The following is a 24,978-nucleotide window of genomic DNA, read 5'->3' as shown; positions in this document are numbered from 1 at the left end:
CTAATCCTATCCTGTGTGATACTGACTGCTGAGCTCCAGTATCTAATCGTATCCTATGTAATACTGTCCAGAGCCATACATCTAATCCTATCCTGTAGCCTATCCTCTTGAGCAGGGTATCCAAGCCTATCCTGTGTGATTGTTGTATCCAATCCGTGGTTTGCGATACTCTTTTACTGAAAAAGACGACGACAATTTTTTTTTTCAAAATACAACATTTTATTATTTTTAACATCTGATAAATAAAAGAGAAAAAAAAAAATATCTGCAAAACTGCAAGCAGTGACCGGACCTACACAATCCATCGAATCAAAGTACTACAGATCATCAGCTCGCGGGAAACGGGAGGCTCCGCCCTCCTCCGATCCTGGAGAAAAGGGGCGGGTACAAAAGATAAGACAAACGCTCCATGTACACAGCTCAGTCCTCTAGGGGGCAGCACTACCGGCGTCATCCAACGTCTAGGTATAAAAATAGATATACACAAAAAGCTGGCATTTGATTGGACGAGAGCTCTATACATGGTCTATGAGGCGCACACACTGACCTGCAGCGCGCTCGCTATGGCGCGACACCCCGCCTAGGAATGTCAAAGGCTTTTATCCAATATGGCGAAAAAACACAGAAGTACTCTAAGTGACTGTACACACATTGTAGTCTATGAAGCAATCGCAGTGTTACCATTAAAATGTCAGCCACCCGCATCTCACACGGACACAAAGTCCAACGGTTGCTCGACCACCCCCCCAAAATAAAATTCTGTATGTGGGACCGGTAGAGGCGTCATGGCCGCTCGGCAGTAGTCACGCCAATCAGTGCCCAGAGATCTGAACTTACACTTCCCAAACCCAACAGGCTATTGTAGTGATAGAAGCGTACATTGGCAGTCGTGATTTAAAGGGCAGGTCCAAATCAGGCTGATACGGATACCGGACATGCGGAAAATAATCCTCAGATACATAATATACATTTTGTTCCATAAAATCCCTTTAAATTTATCAGAATCTCATTCCCATGACGGTATATTTCGCATTCCTTTGGGGTGGGAGGAGCTTTCCCCTGTGCTCATCGTCGCCCTCTAGTGAGTAATACATTTTGTGCAGGTAACAACTGCTCCAAGCACATTTCTGTGTCACAAAAGTGGTTGTCACTTGCCAAAGCCTTTAGCCAGTGTGCAAGGCAGGGGGCTGAGGTCTGCCATCATGGATTGGACCCGCTCATGGTGTCGAGTGGCTAACCTTAGTGCAGGAGGCGTCCGGAACTTGATGCCTCAGTAATCTCATGAACATACAATGGTGATCATGTATCAAAATTGGTTTGTATGGCACTTACCGGGATTGTTCATAATTTAAAAAATGGTTGCTTTTATTAAAAAACAAAACAAACAGTATTGCTGACCTGCAATACTACCCGCAGCCAGTGTAGAGGAGTGGCGCTCCTTTTTCAAAGAACATAGGTATATTTTTCTAATTCTGTACAACCCCTTTAAGAGGCACCGCTAAATTAGGTCTCCTGAAAAAATTCCCAGATAAGTTGGTCCATTTGGCAAAAAAAAAAAAAAAACCCCACAAGAAACAGTCCTTAAAGGGGACTTGTCCCTTAGTCAAAAGTGGGCAATTTTTGCTCTTATTTTATTTCTGCTTCTTCTCGGAGTGTTCCACATTTTTGTTTATTTTTACATCCACCATACGGTTACAGAGATGTGGGAATTTTTTTTTTTTTTTTTGCTAATTTTGGTCTTTTAAAAGGTGCGCGCCTCAAGATGTGAACCTCACCCCCCTCCCCCCCCTTTGTAAAGACCATAAAAATTAGCACTAAATAAAAAGACCCATCTCTCTGTATCTGGATGGCGGATTTAAAAAAAATAAAATAAAAGCAAAAACTGGTCACTCTTGACTTGGCGACAGATCCCCTTAAAGATCATGCAGCCCAGATAATACATTTTTCTGGATGCAATATGAATTTTTTATAATGCTCATTGACAATAGACAGAAAAATCCCAAACTTGTAAACATTTTTAAATAAATAAGACATATTACAATGAAAAAAGGCTCCCAAACAATGAATATATATATATATGTACAAATTAAAAAAAAAAATTTGCACAGGTGGGTAATGAACAGTGGGCAACATGGCCGCCGGGCCTGCAATGCAGAGTGGCCGTACATATTTTTACATTTGTTGTTTGTTTTACGTGTTCTTTTATGGAGTAATGGAGGGAAGAGGAGGACGTGGTAAGAATACAGGGGCGCTAGGAATGTCAGATATCTTAATATGGTAATATCAGGATAGGAGAGAATGGGGAAGAGAACGTCAGTTCTGCTTTTATGCCAGATCGATGCCATTTTAGATAAAATGCGGTAGTTGATGGCTACTAAACAACGTCTGGATCTTCAATGGATATAGATGCCAAAAATAAAAAAAAAAAAATTTAAAAAAAAAATCTAGATTTCAGTCCCAAAGATGTAGTGTTGTTGACCCAACTTTTATATATATATATATAAAAAATAAAAAAAAATATTAAATTTATTAAAATTCACCTGATTTAGAAAAATATATTTTTATCCTGGTGAATCTCAAAATTTTCAGTCCAGTAAAAATTATTCATTGTAAATGGATGTAGATTAAGGCGTTACGCCCAGCTTGCGTAATAAAAATGGCATACGCGCAAAATCCACCAATCACACCAAAAATGTACGGCTATTATTTTTTTTTTTTACTAAATGGATTATAATCTTGCGGATTATATAAAACAGGCCCTTCACCTAGGCGCAAAATGGAGGCAGAAGGTGTGAAACAAGTCGGCAGAACAGGAACTAAAATGGCTGAAAAGATTGTACAAATCTAAGGCTCACGGCACAAAATGGCCGCCGCTCCTCAGTGGCATTGCTGGCTGGTGCAGGCAGGGATTTCAGTACCTAGATACGGTCATATTTAATACACAGAGAAATCTGAAAAACAGAATATAATTTATTTATAGTCATAAAATAGAAATAAATAGATTAGGAGAGGTTCTGTCCTCAAATTTAAGCAATTTTTTTTCTTTTTGTTTGTTTTAATGGACCCCATTTGTTTTTATAACCCGCACTATGTCAGGTCTTTTCCCTTTCTCAGTGCCATAAAAAAAAACAAAAAAAACAAACAAGTGAACTCTGGTTGCCATCGGCAACAAGGCTGCCTTTTCCTCAGATATATTATTTCTGGCCCCCCCAAAATCTGTGACTAAATTAGATGTTTTCTTTAGTTGCTGCCATAATACAGACGCTAAAAAAGGCATCATAATATGACGCTGAATCAGGCCTTCCATCATGGAGGTCTATTGTGTGGACTAGAGGGGGCAAAATGTGCATATAGATAGGAATGACTTGTGATAGAGACCAGGCCTCTACTGCTGCCAGGCTGCGTTTCTACGGCAACCATGTAGGCCTCATGTGCTTTACTGCCAGAATCTAACAATGAAAACAGCGATAATTACTAAAATCTTTCCAGCAGGCCTATAACAAGGAAAAAAAATAAAAAATCTATCATGGTCACCAGCAGCTTCAGCCTAAATACGCACCACAAAATAACCCTCCATCAGGTTTCTATTCACCTATATAAAAGCACACACCATACTGCGAAGGACGTGAACTCCATTTATAAAAAAACCCATCTCCCACCGAGGAATGTAGGAACAGGGGTGCGAGGGCACTAAAAGACACAACTACCTACTGTAAACATTTCCGGGGTGTTGAAAAGGGGGCTGCTTTATTTAACGGTGCCACAACGGTCCCATCTGGTATCGCAGCTTAGGCCTATAGAAGTGAATGGAGCCGAGCTGTAATACAAAACGTAACCTATGGCGCTGGTTTTGGAACAAAGCAGCCATGTTTTTCTATTCCTGGACAACCCCTTTGAGTCATGGTGGCTATGAACCAAAGCCACCGAGAGGATTACTGGGAGAATTCCCTCCCCCCCCCCCCCCCCCCCCAAGAACCATAAATCGATCTTTACCTATTAATTAGGTAAATAAATATGTACATAAAGGGTTTTTTTGAGGAGAGATGATGTAACCCGGGAACGAGGCGTAAGGCGTAACTTGAAGCTCCAGGACCCCCAGTGCAAAATCTGTCCCTGACCCCCACCAACGCCGACCGCATGCCCCCTTTATAACACTGGTGTCGATGAGAGGCCAATAGGCCCCCTTAGGCACCATGGCTTGGGTCTGACAGTACGCCCACCACGCCCGTCTGGGAAGATTACAAATTCCAACGACAATTTTACACAATATTAAAGATGGTCCTCGAGGGAGGAGAAGTCACACGGCGACACGTCCTACGTTTACGACCATATACAAAAGTGTTAGAGAAATCCCACAACAGAGCGTTAGCTGTGCATCGTTCTGACAAAGAAGAACTTGCTCATTCCGAAGGCACAAGGGCTGGTTGTATTGCCAAGTTTTTTTTGATTTTTTTTTTTTTTTTTTTTTTAGACCATTTTTTATAGATCACTCGCTGCCAAATCCTTATTATCCAAGCAATTTCCCATGATTTACCAGAACAGAGCGTCCCGGGGAACTGTCTTTGGCGTGGTGTTTAATATCTGCTGGTAACGCCGTCTTCTCCGATAATGACTGGGTGCAACCAACAATTTTCCATGGCTGTTTTGTTCCTTAATTTTTTTTTTATTATTTTATTTTCTCAGTTACATCAAAAAGGCCTTGGAACAACCTCAACAAAAAAAAAAAAAATCCAAGACAAAAACATTTCTGTACCTTCATCCAGTGAAGACCAATTTCCTTAAATAGATAAACCCTTAAAGTGCCCAGAATAAAGAAGGGGTGTCGGTGGAGGGAGTAAAGGGAGGCGGTGGGGTAAAGACAGTAATCATCAACCATTTGTATTGGATGAAATGTCCTGGGAACCAGGAGGCTGGAAACAATTTAACCCCTGGTCTGGCCCATCCGGGGTTCGACACAACGAACAATGGAGGTTGAACTTGTGCTTGTATGCAGCCTCTTCCAAGAACCCAAGAAAGTCAAAGCTACAATGAAGCATTTGAAGTGTAAGATCCAGTTATGAGAATTCAACGTCACACACCATGTCCATAGTTGGGAAGCGCCTGCCACCAGCTATCTGTCCTCATTGACATCGCCTGATATGTAAGCTCAAGTCACTCCTTAGTAGCAATTGTTACAAGGCCAGCAGGGTCGGGGAGTTCAAGGAATCAGAAGATTGGTCCCCACTGCTGCTGCTCCGACGATGAGCCTTAGAGCAAGACTCCGAAGGAGAAGTTGACGACTCCTGATCTAACACGCTTGGGTAGGTGAAGACGAGGTTAGGGGCGCTCGGAGTGTTCGGAGGAGTTGAAGACATCACAACGGGTGTATTGAGAGGTTCCTCGTTGAAGAAGTTTCCACCAATGTTGATTGGTTTAATCACAGACCTCTGCATTTTGTCAGTGGGGGCGACGGAGGACGATCCGACGTCCTCATCAATGGGTTCTTGTTTAACAACCACTCGGCTTCCCATCATGGAACGGGCAACATGAGCATTGTGAGTGGGGTTGATCCGATCCTCAATTTGTATTTTACACATGGGTGAGTGGGCGACCAACATGAACTCCAATTTGTCCTTCTCCTTTTGCAGTTCGGCTATTTCTTTTTGAAGGCCAGATTTTTCTTGTTCCAGTTTTTCAGTTTCCTGAAAGCAAAAATAGGAAGAATTAAATTTAAAAAGGCACCAAGAAACCAAATTTAACAAAGGAATTTTTATTTTTCCAAGCGGATGATGGTTCGGCTGTCAAACTAAACTCATGTACATCGTGAACACGTCACATGGAAAATTCGTCTAAATAGACATGGGGACATGATGGGGTGCCAAAAAAATAAAAGTGCTAGACCACAGCTCCATACCCTGACAACCAGAGAAAGAGGAGAGCTGAAGAAACACTTAGGAAAGGTCCACCACTCATCTGTTCTTGCACCATTGGGGCATTTTTTGTGTGTAATCTAAACAATTTTTTCAGTGTTTTTTCAGCAAAGTTTATTGATTCATTAGGATACTTTATATGTATGCAGGTAAATACCACTCCCTGACCCTGGGCTTAGAAATGTAGGAGAATGACACTAGACTATTGTATTTATACAGTAAGATGATGAAATCGGGAACTCTTATGCCCAATTACAGAACTTCAGTCAGCAGAAATGAAGGAAACAGATTGGTTACGTACAGCCTGGAGTTTGTCCGTTAACTCTCGTCTCCTGTTGCGACACTTTGCGGCGGCCAGTTTGTTCCTTTCTCTCCGAACCCTTCGTTTTTCCTCTTCTTCGGGTGACAGCTGCGGATAAAGAAAAAGAAAAATTTAAAACAGGCAGCACATTGCGGTCAATACAAAACCCACAAAATTCAAAAGGCCGTTGGCTCTGTAGGAAGCTGTGGTGTCATGGAATTGAGCAAGTGTCAGGAGTGTGCGAGTCAAAGAGAAGGAGCGCGGAGAAGTTCTGTGGTTAGAACAAAAACATTTCACAATTTGCTAATCAATTGTAATCCTGAAAGGAAAGAGGATTTCTGTTACAGAAGCTGGGAGCAAAAATGAAGGGAGCAATATGGTCTCTGAATAATACAAGAATATTATAGTAGTTATATTCCTGTACATAGGGGGACAGTATTATAGTAGTTATATTCCTGTACATAGGGGCAGTATTATAGTAGTTATATTCTTGTACATAGGGGCAGTATTATAGTAGTTATATTCTTGTACATAGAGGTCAGTATTATAGTAGTTATATTCTTGTACATAGGGATCAGTATTATAGTAGTTATATTCTTGTACATAGGGATCAGTATTATAGTAGTTATATTCTTGTATATAGGGGGCAGTATTATAGTAGTTATATTCTTTTACATAGGAGGCAGTATTATAGTAGTTATATTCTTGTACATAGGGAGCAGTATTATAGTAGTTATATTCTTGTACACAGGAGCAGTATTATAGTAGTTATATTCTTGTACATAGGGGGCAGTATTATAGTAGTTATATTCTTTTACATAGGGGGCAGTATTATAGTAGTTATATTCTTTTACATAGTAGTATTATAGTAGTTATATTCCTGTACATAGGAGCAGTATTATAGTAGTTACGGTATATTCCTGTACATAGGAGCAGTATTATAGTAGTTATATTCTTGTATATAGGGGGCAGTATTATAGTAGTTATATTCTTGTACATAGTAGTATTATAGTAGTTATATTCCTGTACATAGGAGCAGTATTATAGTAGTTATATTCTTGTACATTGGGGGCAGTATTATATTCTTGTACATAGGGGCAGTATTATAGTAGTTATATTCTTGTACATAGGGGCAGTATTATATTAGTTATATTCTTGTACATAGGGACAGTATTATAGTAGTTATATTCTTGTACATAGTAGCAGTATTATAGTAGTTATATTCTTGTATATAGGGGGCAGTATTATAGTAGTTATATTCTTGTACATAGTAGTATTATAGTAGTTATATTCTTGTACATAGGAGCAGTATTATAGTAGTTATATTCTTGTACATAGGGGGTAGTATTATAATGGTTATATTCTTGTACATAGGAGCAGTATTATAGTAGTTATATTCTTGTACATTGGGGGCAGTATTATATTCTTGTACATAGGGGCAGTATTATAGTAGTTATATTCTTGTACATAGGGGCAGTATTATATTAGTTATATTCTTGTACATAGGGACAGTATTATAGTAGTTATATTCTTGTACATAGTAGCAGTATTATAGTAGTTATATTCTTGTATATAGGGGGCAGTATTATAGTAGTTATATTCTTGTACATAGTAGTATTATAGTAGTTATATTCTTGTACATAGGAGCAGTATTATAGTAGTTATATTCTTGTACATAGGGGGTAGTATTATAATGGTTATATTCTTGTACATAGGAGCAGTATTATAGTAGTTATATTCTTGTACATAGGGGGCAGTATTATATTCTTGTACATAGGGGCAGTATTATAGTAGTTATATTCTTGTACATAGGGGCAGTATTATAATAGTTATATTCTTGTACATAGTAGCAGTATTATAGTAGTTATATTCTTGTACATAGGGGGTAGTATTATAATGGTTATATTCTTGTACATAGGAGCAGTATTACAGTAGTTATATTCTTGTACATAGGGGCAGTATTATAGTAGTTATATTCTTGTACATAGGGGTAGAATTATATTAGTTTTATTCTTTGATATAGGGAGCAGTATTAGTTATATTTCTGTTCATAGGGGCAGCATTAGAAAACTAAATGGTCATAGAAAATGTCTTCCTATCAGTAATCAGTCCTTTCCTCTAAAAAAGACTCAGTACATTGGACTTTGAGACTTACATAGTGCAGGTTTCGGAGGTGGTGGAACATTGCACGGTATGGTATCATGATTAGCTATTATTATGACTAATGATGACATAGATTATGTATTTGTAGTTTTAATGTAGCAATAAAAATACCAGAAATATTTTAAGGACAATCAAGGCACTTGAAAGGGGCCAGGTTGACTCCTTGCTGCAGTCCCATACCTGCTCATCTCTTCTTCTCCGGCCAGCGGTGGTACCAATGCTTTTGATGACTCCTGGTCGTTGTAGGGCTGCATGCCCACCTAGTGACGGGTGGTTCGGTACTGGATGCCCGTACGGATGTGCTCTGCCATAGGGATTGGACATAGAGGTGATCACAGTTGGTTGGACCATCCACTGTAAGTCCTGACTGGTGGTGATGGCGTTAATGGTGGGAATAAAGGCACTGCTGGATCCTGGCATGTCGTTACGGTATTTCTGCTAATAAAAAAAAAAATATATATATATTGGTCAAAATATAATTCAAAGTTGAAGTTCTAGTGTAAAGAAGATATATTGGGAGGGACCAATCATTGACAATATGGCACAGAACTGACTCAATAGTCACCTACTACTAATACATTAAGAGTGTACCGCCTGATGCAGAGTCCAGAGGCAAGACCCCCCCGACGTGGGAACCCGGGAGGTAAGGCCTCCCCGACGTGGGAACCTGAGAGGGAAAGCCCCCCCAGGCGTGGGAAATCGGGAGGCAAGGCCCCCACCACAGACGTGGAAACCCGGGAGGCAAGTCCCCCCCCCCGCCCCGAGGTGGGAACCCAGGAAGCAAGGCCCCCTCCCTGACGCGGAAACCCAGGAGGCAAGTCCCCCCCCCGATGTGGGAACCCAAGAGGCAAGGCCCCACGACACGTGAACCCGGGAGGCAAGGCCCCACGACACGCGAACCTAGGAGGCAAGGCCAAGGCCCCACGATGCGCAAACCCAGGAGGCAAGGCCCTTCTCCCCCGACGCGCAAACCCAGGAGGCAAGGCCCTTCTCCCCCGACGCGCAAACCTAGTAGACAAGGAACCCCCCCGACGTGGGAAGCCAGGAGGCAAGGCCTACCGCCAACACTCATTGGATATGCCATCAGTGCGTAGTTCTGACATAAAAGATATGCAAAGGAATTAGTCTGTCTTTTAAAGGCCATCCCTTTTATGCTGGTAAAGGACATGATGATCTTCAGCTCACATACAGGGTCCCACAACCTGCAAGCACAATATAAATCTCGTCCCATGAACTCACAATGGGCACCGTGGTACATGTAGTTCATCTACATAGGCTGAAGGCGACATAAACCTGTAACTTTTGGTGAAGGAGACAAGACGCTGGCGAGTCGTTGTCCTTTCCGTCTAGACACCGACCACATTAGAGAACTTTCAGGAGTGAGGTCACAGTTTCCTCTGCACCTGGCTGAGAATGAAGGTACATTGTGCGAACAACACCCTGGCTCAGCGAGAAAACAAGGATCCGCCGCCGGCTAGATCACCACCGGGCGGAAAGCATCTGCCCCGGCCAACACCAGATTAACGCCGACACCTGAGCCCTTAACCCTTTCAGATGCTGTCTCAAAACAGACAAATCCTATGAGGGGGGTCAGTAAATAGGAAGACCAGCAGGTGCAAGTGTCCCCTGGGACTGAGTACGTACTCAAGTCACAAAGCCATCCTGTGCCAGGGACTTAGTTGTGGAATGGTTTAAAGGACCCCACAACTAGTGCAATATCCCTGGAACCCCAAAACCAGCAGGACTGGACCCCTAACCAATAATCCGGCTCCCCGAGGTGCAGTCGCACCTGCTGTTCATATAGCTGCCGCGGAGGGCTCATACATGACACACGCCATAGTTACCGCAGACTGTCAATCACTCCGGGCTCATCCTGCTCGGTGGAAACTTCCTTGTCCAGGCAGAACGGCAGCTCGGGAGGGAGAGGCAGGAAATCTCGATTGCATAATCGCCTCCCACTGTAAAACCAACTTCCCCCTCTTCTCCTTCCCTTTTTTTTTTCTTTTTTAAAACACAGCTCCATTTACTTAATGCCCAGGTGTGGTCCCAGTCACTCCCAGGGCTAGGACACTTAACCCTTCCCTAATCAGAGACAAAGAACAGAGGTAAAAAAAAATAAATAAATAATGAACTTTTGTTGAGTTTTTTTTTATTTTTTTTATTTAAGGGCATCTATAATGAGAAAAGTTAAGAGGTGCAACTGACATGGGAGAGGGATTACTGGAGGCGTATGCCCCCCATTACACCCACATGATCCCCACCCGATCCACTGGGAGGGTCTAAACCCCATCACAACATCTGATTGGATGAGAGGGTCCTGTCTCATTTGCATACAGCACATGAAAACTCTCAATCCCCACCCCCGCTTATGTTCTCCTTGTGATGTCTATTACCCCATCTCTGCCACTCACCGCACAATAGTGGGCTTCCGAATGTCACATAGACAGAGCCTTAGTTTAGCCCCTTTTCCCTGGCCCTATGTTACCCCCTGGCCAAGGTAATGCGGCTTGTTTGCCCTTACCCTGCACATGCATTTTGCCCCCTGAAACCACAGCTAAAGATGCACCCATATAAAAAAAATCAACACGAGTCCTTGTGTTGCCACTGGGCCACAACAAGACACCCCAACATCTTGGGGCAGAACTCCAGGACTTGTTGCCCTCTCGAACCCCCTGATGCCCACCTCTGCTCCACGAACATTATATGTGACCATATCAATACATTTCTTCTTGGCATCACTTTACGGATAGAGGGTGCGGTGAATTTTCTTCATTTTGATCCGGGGTCCTAAGGGCCCATTACACGGCACCTCACTATTGGACAAAGTGCAGGCCACCAGGAAAGGGCAGAATGGTCAACCTCCATCGCTCGCACACCCTGATCTTACCCCATGACCTTTCCAAGTCCCCCAAATCTCATTTTTCCAAAGAAGCCTGTGCTATTTCAAAATATTGCATCTTCTCTAAAAAGTTGAACCCTTTCCCGCTCATTCATGCCGGCGATGATGTAACCCAGATCCTGTGACTCAGTGATCGCCAAACATTCCTGTCCATTGATTGCACAGAGGAGAATGGAGACAGCCAAAAAACAAAGTAGCAATTCGTCCTCTTTCCCATCCCGGAGTCTCCCACACATCCCCCTCCGGTTACTGGAATCAGAAACATGATTTCCCCACTTGACACAATCTCAGGAAGCCGCCCCACGGTGACCTCTAGGGGGCAGCAGTCCATTGGATTTCACATGGAGGTGGCTGGGAATTCTCCCATTTCTGGGAAAGTCTCCTTTGAAGTGTGAAGTATTTCACAAGCCTCCAGCAAATCATTCCCCTCCTCTCCTGGAGGCAGACGGGTCCTTTCCCGGAGGCACTTTGGAGAAATCTGTGGATTCTGTCATCACGCCTTTTGGGGGATGGAGAATTTCATTTTGCAATAAATAGAAAAAATAAAAAATAAACTCCAGGGAGTGAAAAGGAATTGAAGAAATTTGGTGAGAACATACCGACAGGACTGCAGAGAAAGGGTCCAAATACTGCGACAATCCAATGGCACAAAGGAGGCACCGGGCACCTCACTTCTGCTGCATCGCCAGGCAGCCATAACCCCCCCCTCCAATCTGCTTTTGTGGTTCATGACTTGGGGAAAGTCATAGTAGTGGTGGAAAGTATGGTGTAGACATAACATTTCTCACAGCTGAGGGTTTGTTACAATTGTGCCCTGTTCTGACAGTTTGCTACATTGAATCAGTGCAAAACTTACGAAACAAACAAAAGGAGCAAATACCCTACAGCAAATTAGTAACATGGAAATAACAGGAGACATCATTAATGCAATCTTGATTTAAAAAAAACAAAACTATAAAAACCATTGGACCGCAACAAGATGACCGCACAGGGACGGTCCTAATCGGTCTTGCCATGTGTCGAACAACTTGAATGTGAATAACAGCCGAACAGGATGGGCCCCGACTGAGACGCCTGTCTATGGGGAGCTGTACAGAGAGAGTACTTAGCTCAGAAAAGGAGGCCACATCGCGGTGGGTTCACCTTGTCGCAGTGGGTTCACCTTGTCGCGGTGGGATGGTTTTTATGCTTTTTGATCAAAATAGCGATAACTAAGTCCCCTCTGTTATTTACATGTAGTATTACTATTTACTTACTTATTTGCAGTAGGGTATACGCTCGTTTTGTCTGTGAAGTGGCCACAGTGTGAACGTGCTCTTACACAAGGTACCTATACCGGCTTATAGTCCGGCTCATTTCTTTGGTTTTAATGTATCAGTGCAAGTAGAGCAATGTCTCACACCAGAGTCCAGAGTGATACATTAGGATTCTCTTGAGTGATACATTGCAACAAATCCCCAGCTTATTTTCTATGAACGATAGAATGAACAGGTAAGGATTGCGGACTATTAAGGCCTCTTTCACATTTCATTTTTTTGCCATCAGTTGCAATGCCGCTGGATCCTTTTTTTCTCATAGACTTGTATTAGCGACGGATTCCGACTGATGGCCGCACGTTTCAGCAGTCGTTCGCCATATCCGTCGGAAATGGTTTGTCCGGCGGCCGGAGACAGACAAAGTAACGTCTTTTGCCGCTGTTGAAAAGTCGGACAGCGACAGCAAATGACAGAATCCAACGACGGATTCCTTTTTTTTTTTTTTTAAACTGAGCATGCTCCAATATCCACAGCCCCAAATGTATATGAACCTGCCAGGTAGGGCAGTCGGATCCGGCGAAAAAACGGATCCGTCGCATCAGTTTTTCACAATCCGCAACGGATCTGAAGTGTGAAAGTAGCCTCATTGGTCTCATTTGGCGACATTTTTTTTGCTGGTCGATAAACTGATCTTTATGATTGCGATCCCTTTTTGTCTGTCAGGGCGATGGGGACGGTGCTACGGGGACTATCACCGGATTCGTGTGGCCACGATTCCCAATACTCTGCTACACTGGCCCCTTGTTCAGACAGAGGGAGACGGCCGTGGATCTCCGGACAAACCACAAGAGGTCGGGGGACCGGCGCTCCAGGCTCGGTTGGGCAATCGTTCAGAACAGGAAATACTGCACATACCCAGACACTGCCGAAATAAAGGCGCTGAGGGCAGACACGTGGCCGTGCTGATCCCCTCTCCGGGAACAGGTAGGGATTTATAATGGACTCACCGTATTAATGAAAAACATCTCAAAGTCCACTAAAAATGACATTTAACTACATCTTGGCCCTATCCGCTACTGGAAAAGCTGGGTGACCCTACTCTCTCTAACTCACCCAGCTTTCCCAGTCTCCAGCCTTTTGTCCTGAACTTTTATATAACTAAGCTCATACATTATTCAGGAGTATGGGAAAGCTGGGTGAGAACCTCTGACGGAGTTGTATAGGTGCTCAGGTTGAATTGGCTGATAACAGGGAACAATAGACTGCATTCAGCTTTACTCCTTTGACAGGGTTAACTGCTCAGCTATTCCTTCTTTGGGTGTGTCCATGTCCATTGCCAAATTCCTTCCCATTTACTCTGCTGACACAACAGGGCCGCTCAGGAATACGCCCAGCCTGACTTCCAGCCAGAGGAGAAAGGGGGTCACAAGTCCCCGAATCTCAGGCAGCTTCCAACCTACAAGACTGGAGGAAGGTGATTGAAATTAGCAATAAAAAAAGGCATCTGATACTCCAGAACTTCTGTTAGTCTGACACACGGATTGGAAATAGTCTAGAACTGATCTCTACAAATTCTGTTCTCTAATCCAAAATATGTCCGATAATCCGGCGCCAGTAATACTAGGCGGCCATTACTTCTTCAGGGCTGCCACTCAGCTTTCCTAGAGGACGGAGGGGCAAAATCTGCCCAGTTTCCATGTCACAATAAGAGACTTGGGCTGAATTACTGCCCATATAGGAAACATGGATGATCATCTATATAAAGGAAGCCATATTTGCTGTCACCCAGCTTCCCCCCCCCCCACAAAAAAAAATCTGATCCCCTAATATACAATTGAATTTTTGTATTATCGAGAGCTGACAATGAATGGCCACTGGGTCTTGGTCGGCCCTTGTTCTGCCCTTCTTTATAGCAAGCCCCATTAACCCTGTAATGTCTGGATGCTTTTATACCACGTACAGGCCTGTCCTGTTTTCCTTGGTCTTATCTCTACATCAGTCTCGTTGTTTAATTAGGTCATGGCCATAAAACATGCAGCTTATCGAAAAGGTTCATCTCCAAGTAATCCATGGGCGCTGCCATGTTGACTTTCCATACAAACTGTAAAGCGCTGCGGAATATGTTAGCGCTATATAAAAATAAAGATTATTATTAATAAAGATTATTACTACAATGACCATGTCCTATGTAATAGCAATGAGCACCTGTCCCCAGTGGAGGGCAGCAGTGACCTACAGGCCCATTAATGCCGCCTCCATGAGAGGAGGCCTGAGCCCCAGCCTCTACCCTTTCCCGTAATATTTGCACCAGTTGGCAGAACTAATTATCTGTATGAATGTTACCATTCCTGATTAGATACATTTCCATGCCTAATGAGATGCAGGGCGCGTTCCGACAAGTTGCCCCAATCAAGGCCTTGGTGGCCATAAATTCACTGTAATTAAATTAAAGGGGTTTCCAAGTTATAAAACTTTCCAATATACTTTGGATTTCAAGTAATTATTTCTTGCTTGCTGTCAGTGAGTGGAAACATTAATTGTTATTTTAGATTCCTTCCTGTACAGAACCATTTCCTCCCAGCTGAGGGTTTGCTACAATTGTATCCAACCTAGACCATCCTCTGTTACAATGTAGCAAACCAGTGTCACGTTTTTGGCTGTAGAGATCCAGATCATGATGGGTAACTGGGCAAGTGGCGGGATAATGGGGGTCACTAAAACGTGGAATAGTTAGGTGCAGGCTTGGACTGGCCCTCGGGAGAACAGGAGAATCCTCCGGTGGGCCCCTATGTAAGAGTGCGCCACTATCCGCTTATATGGGCAGTACTTGGCACTATGTACTTGAATCACTATGTGCAGACAGAGGCGGCATCTTATTCATTTCACAATCTTGTTATATAAACTTGTGATTGAGGATAATGCACATTTGTGGGGCCCCGGAGTTGGTTACTGGCGGGCCGTTGACACCCCAGTCCGACACTGGTTAGGTGGTAGTGACAGGGTTAACAGCGGCATCCCGGTTCATGGGTGAGGACAGTGGCAAAGTATTGTCATTTGGAGGATCCAACGCGGTAATTTACTAGAACCTCCTCCTCCTTAATATGACTACAGAACAAAGACGCCAACCCTCCCCCATTGGACCGGCACCAAGAAAGCCTCGTCTAGGGGTCGCAGCAGGTTTGAGACAAATGCACAAGGATTCTTTAGGCGTCTTCTTCTCCATACAATGACCTTCAGTCCGGACCCCTGATTCCGTCCACACCCTGTACCAGCGCTCGCCCTGCAGGGGCACCAGGTGGGCAGGGTGTGTCCGCAGAGTGAACTTTACTATTTGTAGAAGCGCCTATAATCAATAACACAAAGTACAGCGGGTGCTGCGCTCGGGAACATAACCCCCTTCCAGATAACCGCCCAGCAGCCCCATGTAAACTTATTATTATATATATATATATATATATATATATATATATATATAGCACCATTGATTCCATGGTGCTGTACATGAGAACGGGTTACATATAAACTTCAATAGATCTTCGAAACATCATGAGTCTATCTTGGCACCGGCGGAGATTGCGGTGTTGTTCTCTAACCAGTTAGTGTGCGGTTCAGGTTATGGCATGACGGCGCAGTGTCACATCTTCCCTGGTTGTCCTGACACCTGATATACACAGAAAACATACAGAGGGTTGCACAGGGAGAGCATGTGCCGAAAAATAAAGAGATGTGGCGATATGAAGGGGCTCAATGTGTCCTGAGATGCCGCCAAGCAAAGGTTCACCTTGCCACCCTTGTCCCTGGCAAAGACACTTGTTGGTGACCCCTCGGTACTGAGCACCAGGGTTACATGCCCGGGAGCTCATCCCCTCGCTACAGCCCTGCTCAAGATACTGATATAATGGGGGCCTTATCCCCATGTCCTCAATTCACCGACTCATAGTCAACAGCGATTCAAGAAACCAGCGCCTTCATCCAATGCTACCGCAAACCGTGATCCCAAGCCCCTGAGCGCCCCATAATGTCCCTCCAGCAGTGATTGATCTCACAAGTGACCCCGCATGTCTACAGTTCTTCAAGAAGCCGTCGTGGGTGTCCTATATGTCATAAGGGGTTAGATATCCATGTGCTCTGGTATACAAGTCACCAGTGCTGGTGAATCATTTGTAGAACACAACATGGGCAACCAGGCTCACCCCAATGCCAATGTCACACAACAGATCTACATATCAAGGATCCAATAAGTGAGAACCCACAGGACTAGAATCAAAATAAAAGAAATCAGATCCACCATCATGGAACCGAACCCAACCACAGGTGCTGGATCTGAAGAACACGCTGGTTCTAGAGGAATTACATACTGTATGTGTGGGTCTGGTGGCTGCACCTCCTCCCACACTATGCAAGATAAGCCAGGACTTGTCCACCTAGTACAGGTCTGATGTGGACTCTTCTACAATCGAGGCAGTGACCTCAGTCCTTTCTAGACCCTGGAGAACCACCTGAAGGGCTGATGGTATCTCTGCAGGAGGCCAGTCTCATGTCTGTACTAGATGCATATAAGCAACACTCCACCATACACACACACAGGAGAGCAGATCAGATCTAGGACTGGTCAGCTATAGTCCTCGACTGGCAGATCATTGGACACAAGAATGGTCACCTATGCTGAACATTTCAAGATGCAGTGGAGACCAATGAAAAGCAGCCTTCAATTTAACCCCAAAATCAGGACTGGCCAACCTAACTTAATTTATCTATCTAGTATGGAGGGGGGCAAACGCAACCAAAACTGTAACTGTTCAACTTAACCCAATTTATGACCCATATACCTGCTTTAGTGTTGACTAGCCAACTCAACCCAAAACCGATTAGGTCAACTCCACCCAAAACCGATTAGGTCAACTCCACCCAAAACCGATTAGATCAACTCAACCCAAAACCGATTAGGTCAACTCAACCCAAAACCGATTAGATCAACTCAACCCAAAACCGATTAGGTCAACTCAACCCAAAACCGATTAGGTCAACTCAACCCAAAACCGATTAGGTCAACTCAACCCAAAACCGATTAGGTCAACTCAACCCAAAACCGATTAGGTCAACTCAACCCAAGCTATCAGCTGCCAACACAACCTGAAACAGGACTGTTGAATTGAAACCAACCCCATATAGTACCCATATATCTACTTTACTGTAGAGTTGACCAGCGAGCTCAACCGAAAATAGGACAGGTCAACAATCTCCGAAACAGAACTGGGCAACTCAACACAACATAGGGCCCATATATCGGTCCAGAGGAGACCAAATGAACCCAAACCGAAGTAGCCAACTGAAACAAAACCCGAAAAGGTCCACTCAAAACCGGACGGACCAGCTTAGACTAAAACAGGTCTGGGAAACGCGACACGACTTGCGGTCTTTGCTCTGGTGTCGGATCCTCACCTGTCGGATTGAGGTAGATAAGGCGCCGCCCGGGTATCCGTCTGGCTGAGCCGGAGAGCTGCTGCTACCACGGGAGGAACTGTCGAAACTCCCTGGATAATCCTGGTACATGATCCGACCTCTGAACACCCTTCTAGGTGGTCTTCACAAGCCTCAGCCCCTCTTGTGTGGGGCTGGAGTCTGTCCTGACACTGGGCTACAGGACACCACACCTCTCCACATCCAGCTGCTGCTTCCAGTGTAGACAGGTTCTAGCCCTCCAACACTAACAGTGCAACATTGTATCACAAGAAAAAGTCCCAGCAAGAACAACAAGTGCAACTTTGTGTGAAGAGGATCCACAGCAGCAGCTGCCTATGGGCTGTGAGCAGCCATGGCTGGAGGAGGAGGTCACACTGTGATAAGAGTGCAGTGTGGAGCTGCTCCTGTGCTGGGTGCTCACCTCCAGGGACTGGGCTGATGAGTCAGGCAGCTCCTCTCTGCTATTCCTGTGCTCTCACTGGATGACTCAGTGGAATGGTATTAGTTCAGTCCCACTCTGGTTATCTACTGGGCTCCATCTCTCCTCCCCCACAGCACTGCAATGGGAGGTTCCAGCTGCATGCACGGCCCCCAGCACTGCCCCATGCACAGCAGGAAGCTCCAGCTCCTCAGCCCGACCTCAGGCAGGCAACTGCCCCAGCACCTGGCTCACCACTAACACCTCCTGGATGTGACCACTAGAGAATTCTGCCCCCACCACCCCCACGCTCTACAGCGCTTGGTCTCGTCCATTGACGCATGTTGCCATATATGGTCATTTGCGTATGCTGACGCGCGCGGGTTTCCTTGGTTCTAGTGACGTCAGCCGGCAGGGATTCCCTCTCTGGCTGCCTGTGCAATGTGCAGAGCTGATGGCAGAAGGGAGGGGGGGCAGGACCCTGAGGGCTGTACCAATATTACTGATGTAGGGGGGGGGGGGGTAATATTATTATTACTCTGCCATTATTATTTGTAGGAGCTGAGGTCTGTAGCTTTATCTCTGGTGTGTAGATTGGGAGGGGGGATCACATCTGCACCATTGTCACATGTCTGCATTTGGAGAGGTTGTCCATCTCTGGGGACAATTTATTTATATATTTTCTTTAAATGCATTTAGCGCTTTATCCAAAACCATTTTTGCCGTTGGATTTCTTTGCACGGTTTGTCTGTTAGCCTGAGAAAAAAAAATACATGCAAGAGTTAACGCTCCCATCATAACCAGCCCACTGACAGATTCTCAGTTAACTCATTTTTGCAGCCAGCTATCGACAGTGAGAGGAGGCACATAGCCCAGTAAGTGACACATCACTGGAATAATGGTCTCTGCCCCTACATCGGTCATGCTGCTGACAGATTCCCTTTAATGAAAGCCAATAACACAACTTAGTTTTAGCCTCAAATTCATTCATTTAAAGGGGAGTTCTCTAGTTCAGTCTTCTGGAGCGCACGGCTCCTCGGCCTCCCGGTGTCCTGCTTGCAGGGGGCTGTGCACTGATCATTCTCAGATCACACTAGTGAAAGTAGAGGCAACTTTCCAGGGACCCTGAAGTTGACCCCATCCAGTGAAGTTTAAAAGCAGCATTTGTAAATTGGTTAGCAAAAATCTTGTAAGTGCTGTCCTCCTTACTTACCCACCACCTCTGATAGACTGCAGCAGTGACTGAGAGGCTAGGCAATAAGCAGTAAATGATGGAAATTACATCTTTATGACTGAGCAGCTGCACACAGCCGTACATCACCAAGCACAATGCCGAGCGTCGGATGGAGTGGTGTAGAGCCGCCATCACTGGACTCTGGAGGAGACGTGTTCTGTGCAGTGACGGATCGCACTTCTCTCTCTGGTCTGAAGGATGAGTCTGGGTTTGGTGATTCCAGGAGGACGTTACCCCCTGACTGCATTGTGCCCCCAGATGGCGGAGGAGGATAATGCTATGGGACTGTAATCAGGGGGCGGCCTCAGACCCTCAGCTCCAGTGATGGGAAATCTTCAGCACAAGACATTGTGGACAATTGTAGCTTCAGCTTTGTGGAAACAGTTTGGGGAAGACCCTGATCTGTTCCCCATGACTATGCCCAGTGAACAAGCTCCATACAGACATTGAGGTGGGAACCTGAGTGGCCGCACAGAGCCCCATACAGACATGGGGGAGAGAACATGAGTGGCCACACAGAGCCCCATACATACATGGAGGGAGAGAACATGAGCGGCTGCACAGAGCCCCATACAGACATGGGGGAGAGAACATGAGTGGCCGCACAGAGCCCCATACAGACATGGGGGAGAGAACATGAGTGGCTGCACAGAGCCCCATACAGACATGGAGGAGAGAACATGAGTGGCTGCACAGAGCCCCATACAGACATGGGGGAGAGAACATGAGTGGCCGCACAGAGCCCCATACAGACATGGGGGAGAGAACATGAGTGGCCACACAGAGCCCCATACATACATGGAGGGAGAGAACATGAGTGGCTGCACAGAGCCCCATACAGACATGGAGGAGAGAACATGAGTGGCTGCACAGAGCCCCATACAGACATGGGGGAGAGAACATGAGTGGCCGCACAGAGCCCCATACAGACATGGGGGAGAGAACATGAGTGGCCACACAGAGCCCCATACAGACATGGAGGGAGAACATGAGCGGCCGCACAGAGCCCCATACAGACATAGGGGAGAGAACATGAGTTGCCGCACAGAACCCCATACAGACAAAGGGGAGAGAACATAAGTGGCTGCACAGAGCCCCATACAGACATGGGGGCGAGAACATGAGCGGCCGCACAGAGCCCCATACAGACATAGGGGAGAGAACATGAGCGGCCGCACAGAGCCCCATACAGACATGGGGGCGAGAACATGAGCGGCTGCACAGAGCCCCATACAGACATGGTGAGGGGAACATGAGCGGCCACACAGAGCCCCATACAGACATGGAGGGAGAGAACATGAGCGACCGCACAAAACCCCATACAGACATGGTGGGGGAACATGAGAGGCCGCACAGAGCCCCATACAGACAAGGAGGGGGAGAACATGACATACAAAGCCATCCACAACTTGTCTCCTCCATACATCTGTGACCTCGTCTCCCGGTACTTTCCTGCACGCAACCTCCGATCCTCACAAGATCTCCTTCTCTACTCCCCTCTTATCTCCTCTTCCCACAATCGCATACAAGATTTCTCTCGCGCATCACCCCTACTCTGGAACTCTCTACCACAACATATCAGACTCTCACCTACCATCGAAACCTTCAAAAAGAGCCTGAAGACCCACCTCTTCCGACAAGCCTATAACCTGCAGTAACCACCGATCGACCAAACCGCTGCACGACCAGCTCTACCCTCGCCTACTGTATTATCACCCATCCCTTGAAGATTGTGAGCCCTCGCGGGCAGGGTCCTCTCTCCTCCTGTACCAGTTATGACTTGTATTGTTTAAGATTATTGTACTTGTTTTTATGTATACCCCCCTCACATGTAAAGCGCCATGGAATAAATGGCGCTATAACAATAAATAATAATAATAATAAATAACATGAGCGGCCGCACAGAGCCCCATACAGACATGGAGGGAGAGAACATGAGCGGCCGCACAGAGCCCCATACAGACATGGAGGGAGAGAACATAAGCGGCCGCACAGAGCCCCATACAGACATGGAGGGAGAGAACATTAGAGGCCGCACAGAGCCCCATATATACATGGTGGGAGAACATGAACGGCTGCACAGAGCCCCATACAGACAAGGAGGGGGAGAACATGAGCGGCCACACAGAGCCCCACACAGACATCGTGGGGGAACATGAGCAGCCGCACAGAGCCCCATTCAGATATGGTTGGGGGAACATGAGCGGCCGCACAGAGCCCCATACAGACATGGAGGGAGAGAACATGAGCGACCGCACAAAACCCCATACAGACATTGTGGGGGAACATGAGAGGCCGCACAGAGCCCCATACAGACAAGGAGGGGGAGAACATGAGCGGCCGCACAGAGCCCCATACAGACATGGAGGGAGAGAACATGAGCGGCTGCACAGAGCCCCATACAGACATGGAGGGAGAGAACATAAGCGGCCGCACAGAGCCCCATACAGACATGGAGGGAGAGAACATTAGAGGCCGCACAGAGCCCCATATATACATGGTGGGAGAACATGAACGGCTGCACAGAGCCCCATACAGACAAGGAGGGGGAGAACATGAGCAGCCACACAGAGCCCCACACAGACATCGTGGGGGAACATGAGCAGCCGCACAGAGCCCCATACAGATATGGTTGGGGGAACATGAGCGGCCGCACAGAGCCCCATACAGACATGGGGGCGAGAACATGAGCGGCTGCACAGAGCCCCATACAGACATGGTGAGGGGAACATGAGCGGCCACACAGAGCCCCATACAGACATGGAGGGAGAGAACATGAGCGACCGCATAAAACCCCATACAGACATGGTGGGGGAACATGAGAGGCCGCACAGAGCCCCATACACACAAGGAGGGGGAGAACATGAGCGGCTGCACAGAGCTCCATACAGACATGGAGGGAGAGAACATGAGCGGCCGCACAGAGCCCCATACAGACATGGAGGGAGAGAACATGAGCGGCCGCACAGAGCCCCATACAGACATGGAGGGAGAGAACATGAGCGGCCGCACAGAGCCCCATACAGACATGGAGGGAGCGAACATAAGCGGCCGCACAGAGCCCCATACAGACATGGAGGGAGAGAACATTAGAGGCCGCACAGAGCCCCATATATACATGGTGGGAGAGCATGAACGGCTGCACAGAGCCCCATACAGACAAGGAGGGGGAGAACATGAGCTGCCACACAGAGCCCCATACAGACATGGAGGGGAAGAACATGAGCGGCTGCACAGAACCCCACACAGACATCGTGGGGGAACATGAGCAGCCGCACAGAGCCCCATACAGATATGGTTGGGGGAACATGAGCATAGGGCCAGATCTCGGCCTTATCCTATAATGGAGATTGTGAGCATGGACCCCCAACATCGGGGTCTGACCCCACAAATGCTCAAAAGTTCTCACAACGCCAAAATCTCATACCAATCCGAGAAGAGCCGTTATATCTGCAGACTGGTGACTCCATATTAATGTCTGTATATGTAGAATGGGGGGTCAAAAAAGCTCCTGGAGGGGGATTTGGACGGGGCACATACCTTTATCTTTTTTGTGTATGTTCTGAATACATATGTGGTATATACTATATTTTAAAGTCACAGACCACCCATACCTGCACTTGGTCACATGATCCATTGTGCAATGTAAAAGTACTGAGTGTTACCGAGCATTGCACAATATTTCCATAGAATTTCATGGAACATGAGTGCAGAGTTGCGTCACAGTGTGTCAGTGACTGTTCTCCTTCCATTGTAAACCAACCTGCAGACAATGATGTCAATCAGAGAACGGTGCAGGTAAAGCCATGATGGGTGTCTGGGGACACCGCTGGGCCGGCAGTGGGAGATCAGAGCTCTATGGTAATGGAACCGCTTTATGGACTTTTTGACCAAAGTTCTATATTTGGTGTCTATGCAGCCAGCCAGCAATAGTGTATAACTCGCACCCTCACCGGTGCAGAATACACAGCAGCTATCTCTCGATGGTATCAGCCACATGACCCACATGGTACAGAAGTGTTTTCATAGATATCATCTGGCTTTATGCGGAGAAACGCGGTGCGGGCTTGTGGGCGCCGCTGTGATTTCTGCTGGCCCTGTGTACGGTATCTCCGATCAGCGCTGGATGATGCAAGGAAGAAAAAAGTTCTTTCATCTTTCTGCAAAAGTTCTCAGTAATTTCTGATGTAACCAGGATCATGGCCGCCACCCCCAGAGGAAGAAGTGGGCTCTGCAGGACGCAGTGTCCCCCCACTGCAGCTCTGTACACCAGGCAGCCAATGAATGCTGGAAGTTGTAGTTTAGAAGATGATTTTTTATTAAGTGCTACTAATCCCAGAGTATTCAGCATATAAAAGTGCAATAGGGTTGTAAGAGGAGCCCCTGATATCTGTCACAGCGCCATCATCTGTCAGGTGTGTATGGTGGTCTGTGGGATCAGTACTCATGTGGCCGATATCTATAGTACGTAACCGTGTGGTAGGGATAGATTAGAAGATCGGAGGGGTGTACTTGTGGAGAGATCTCTGCCAGGGACTAATGGGGGGATTCGTGTTAGGTAGAAATGAGGGGATCTGTGACAATCACTTCTAGGGTTTTCTGGGAGGGCAGTATTGGATGGCCCTGAGAAAACCTCTATCCCCCAGTATAAAAACTCACCCAGAAAAAGAAGAATTCAATCAAATCAACATGTTAACTGTACAGGACAAAAGTGAAATGTGGTTGCAGTGGATAACCTACATTTTTTAATAAAGAAAACTAGAAAAATCGACTAGCCTTATTTAGTCCAATAAACTTTACTGAACTTGCAGTTAGATCTTATATCATTACATAATTGTACCGGAGCAGTTGTGATTTTTTTGCAGTGATTGTGTGATTTGATCAATGTAGGTGCTAAAAGAAGAGTTTAAGGCATGAAATTAAACCCCATTACTGTACCCTGAAATGGGAATACTTGGAGCTAAATTTAGTCAATGCTTTACCTGTTCTACACCCGAGGACCAGAGGGCTTGGTGCTTGTTTTATTTCATTCTCATCCTTTTTACAGATTGTCTGCAATACTGAGAAAAAAGAAGATGAAGGCATATAAAACAATCCCATTACTCTACCCTTATAAGGGCTTACATAGGGCAGACAGGAAACCAAGGGCAAAAATAAAAACACTATCCTGCTCCTCTACTAAATCCCCTTATCTAAGGACCAAAGGGCTTGGCTCCATTGCTTTTTAACTTTATTTTATGGACAGATGGTTGGTGAGACCTTTGGGTTGTTAGTTTTCCTTATTGGGTAAAATTATAGTATGTTTAGAAAAAGGGTGGTGCTCATGTAATCTGAC

General features: G+C 45.8%; 1 protein-coding gene across 4 annotated transcripts; it reads right to left on the bottom strand.

Annotated features, from left to right (window-relative positions):
• Window positions 1-1,547: 1,547 nt before the first annotated feature.
• FOSL2 (FOS like 2, AP-1 transcription factor subunit) lies at window positions 1,548-18,706 on the bottom strand. Of its 4 annotated transcripts, none has more exons than XM_073556338.1 (4): window positions 18,413-18,706; window positions 8,554-8,808; window positions 6,211-6,318; window positions 1,548-5,681 (listed from the first exon to the last, which is right to left on the bottom strand). In XM_073556338.1, the coding sequence occupies exons 2-4, from the start codon at window positions 8,791-8,793 to the stop codon at window positions 5,172-5,174; spliced, it is 858 nt and encodes a 285-aa protein (XP_073412439.1). In that variant the 5' UTR covers window positions 8,794-8,808; window positions 18,413-18,706; the 3' UTR covers window positions 1,548-5,171. The 4 variants fall into 4 exon arrangements, with proteins under 4 accessions (XP_073412439.1, XP_073412438.1, XP_073412436.1 ...); XM_073556337.1 differs by having other exon boundaries at window positions 8,554-8,811; window positions 18,413-18,705; XM_073556335.1 differs by lacking the exon at window positions 18,413-18,706 and adding an exon at window positions 17,971-18,406 and having other exon boundaries at window positions 8,554-8,811.
• Between the last annotated feature and the right edge of the window lie 6,272 nt (window positions 18,707-24,978).

The sequence above is a fragment of the Dendrobates tinctorius genome, unplaced genomic scaffold, assembly GCF_039654945.1.
Source record: "Dendrobates tinctorius isolate UK_male_01 unplaced genomic scaffold, ASM3965494v1 ptg000232l, whole genome shotgun sequence".
Classification (NCBI taxonomy): Eukaryota; Metazoa; Chordata; class Amphibia; order Anura; family Dendrobatidae; genus Dendrobates; species Dendrobates tinctorius.
The sequence above is the reverse complement of the archived record's forward strand: the minus strand, read 5'-3'. Positions and strand labels throughout refer to the sequence as shown.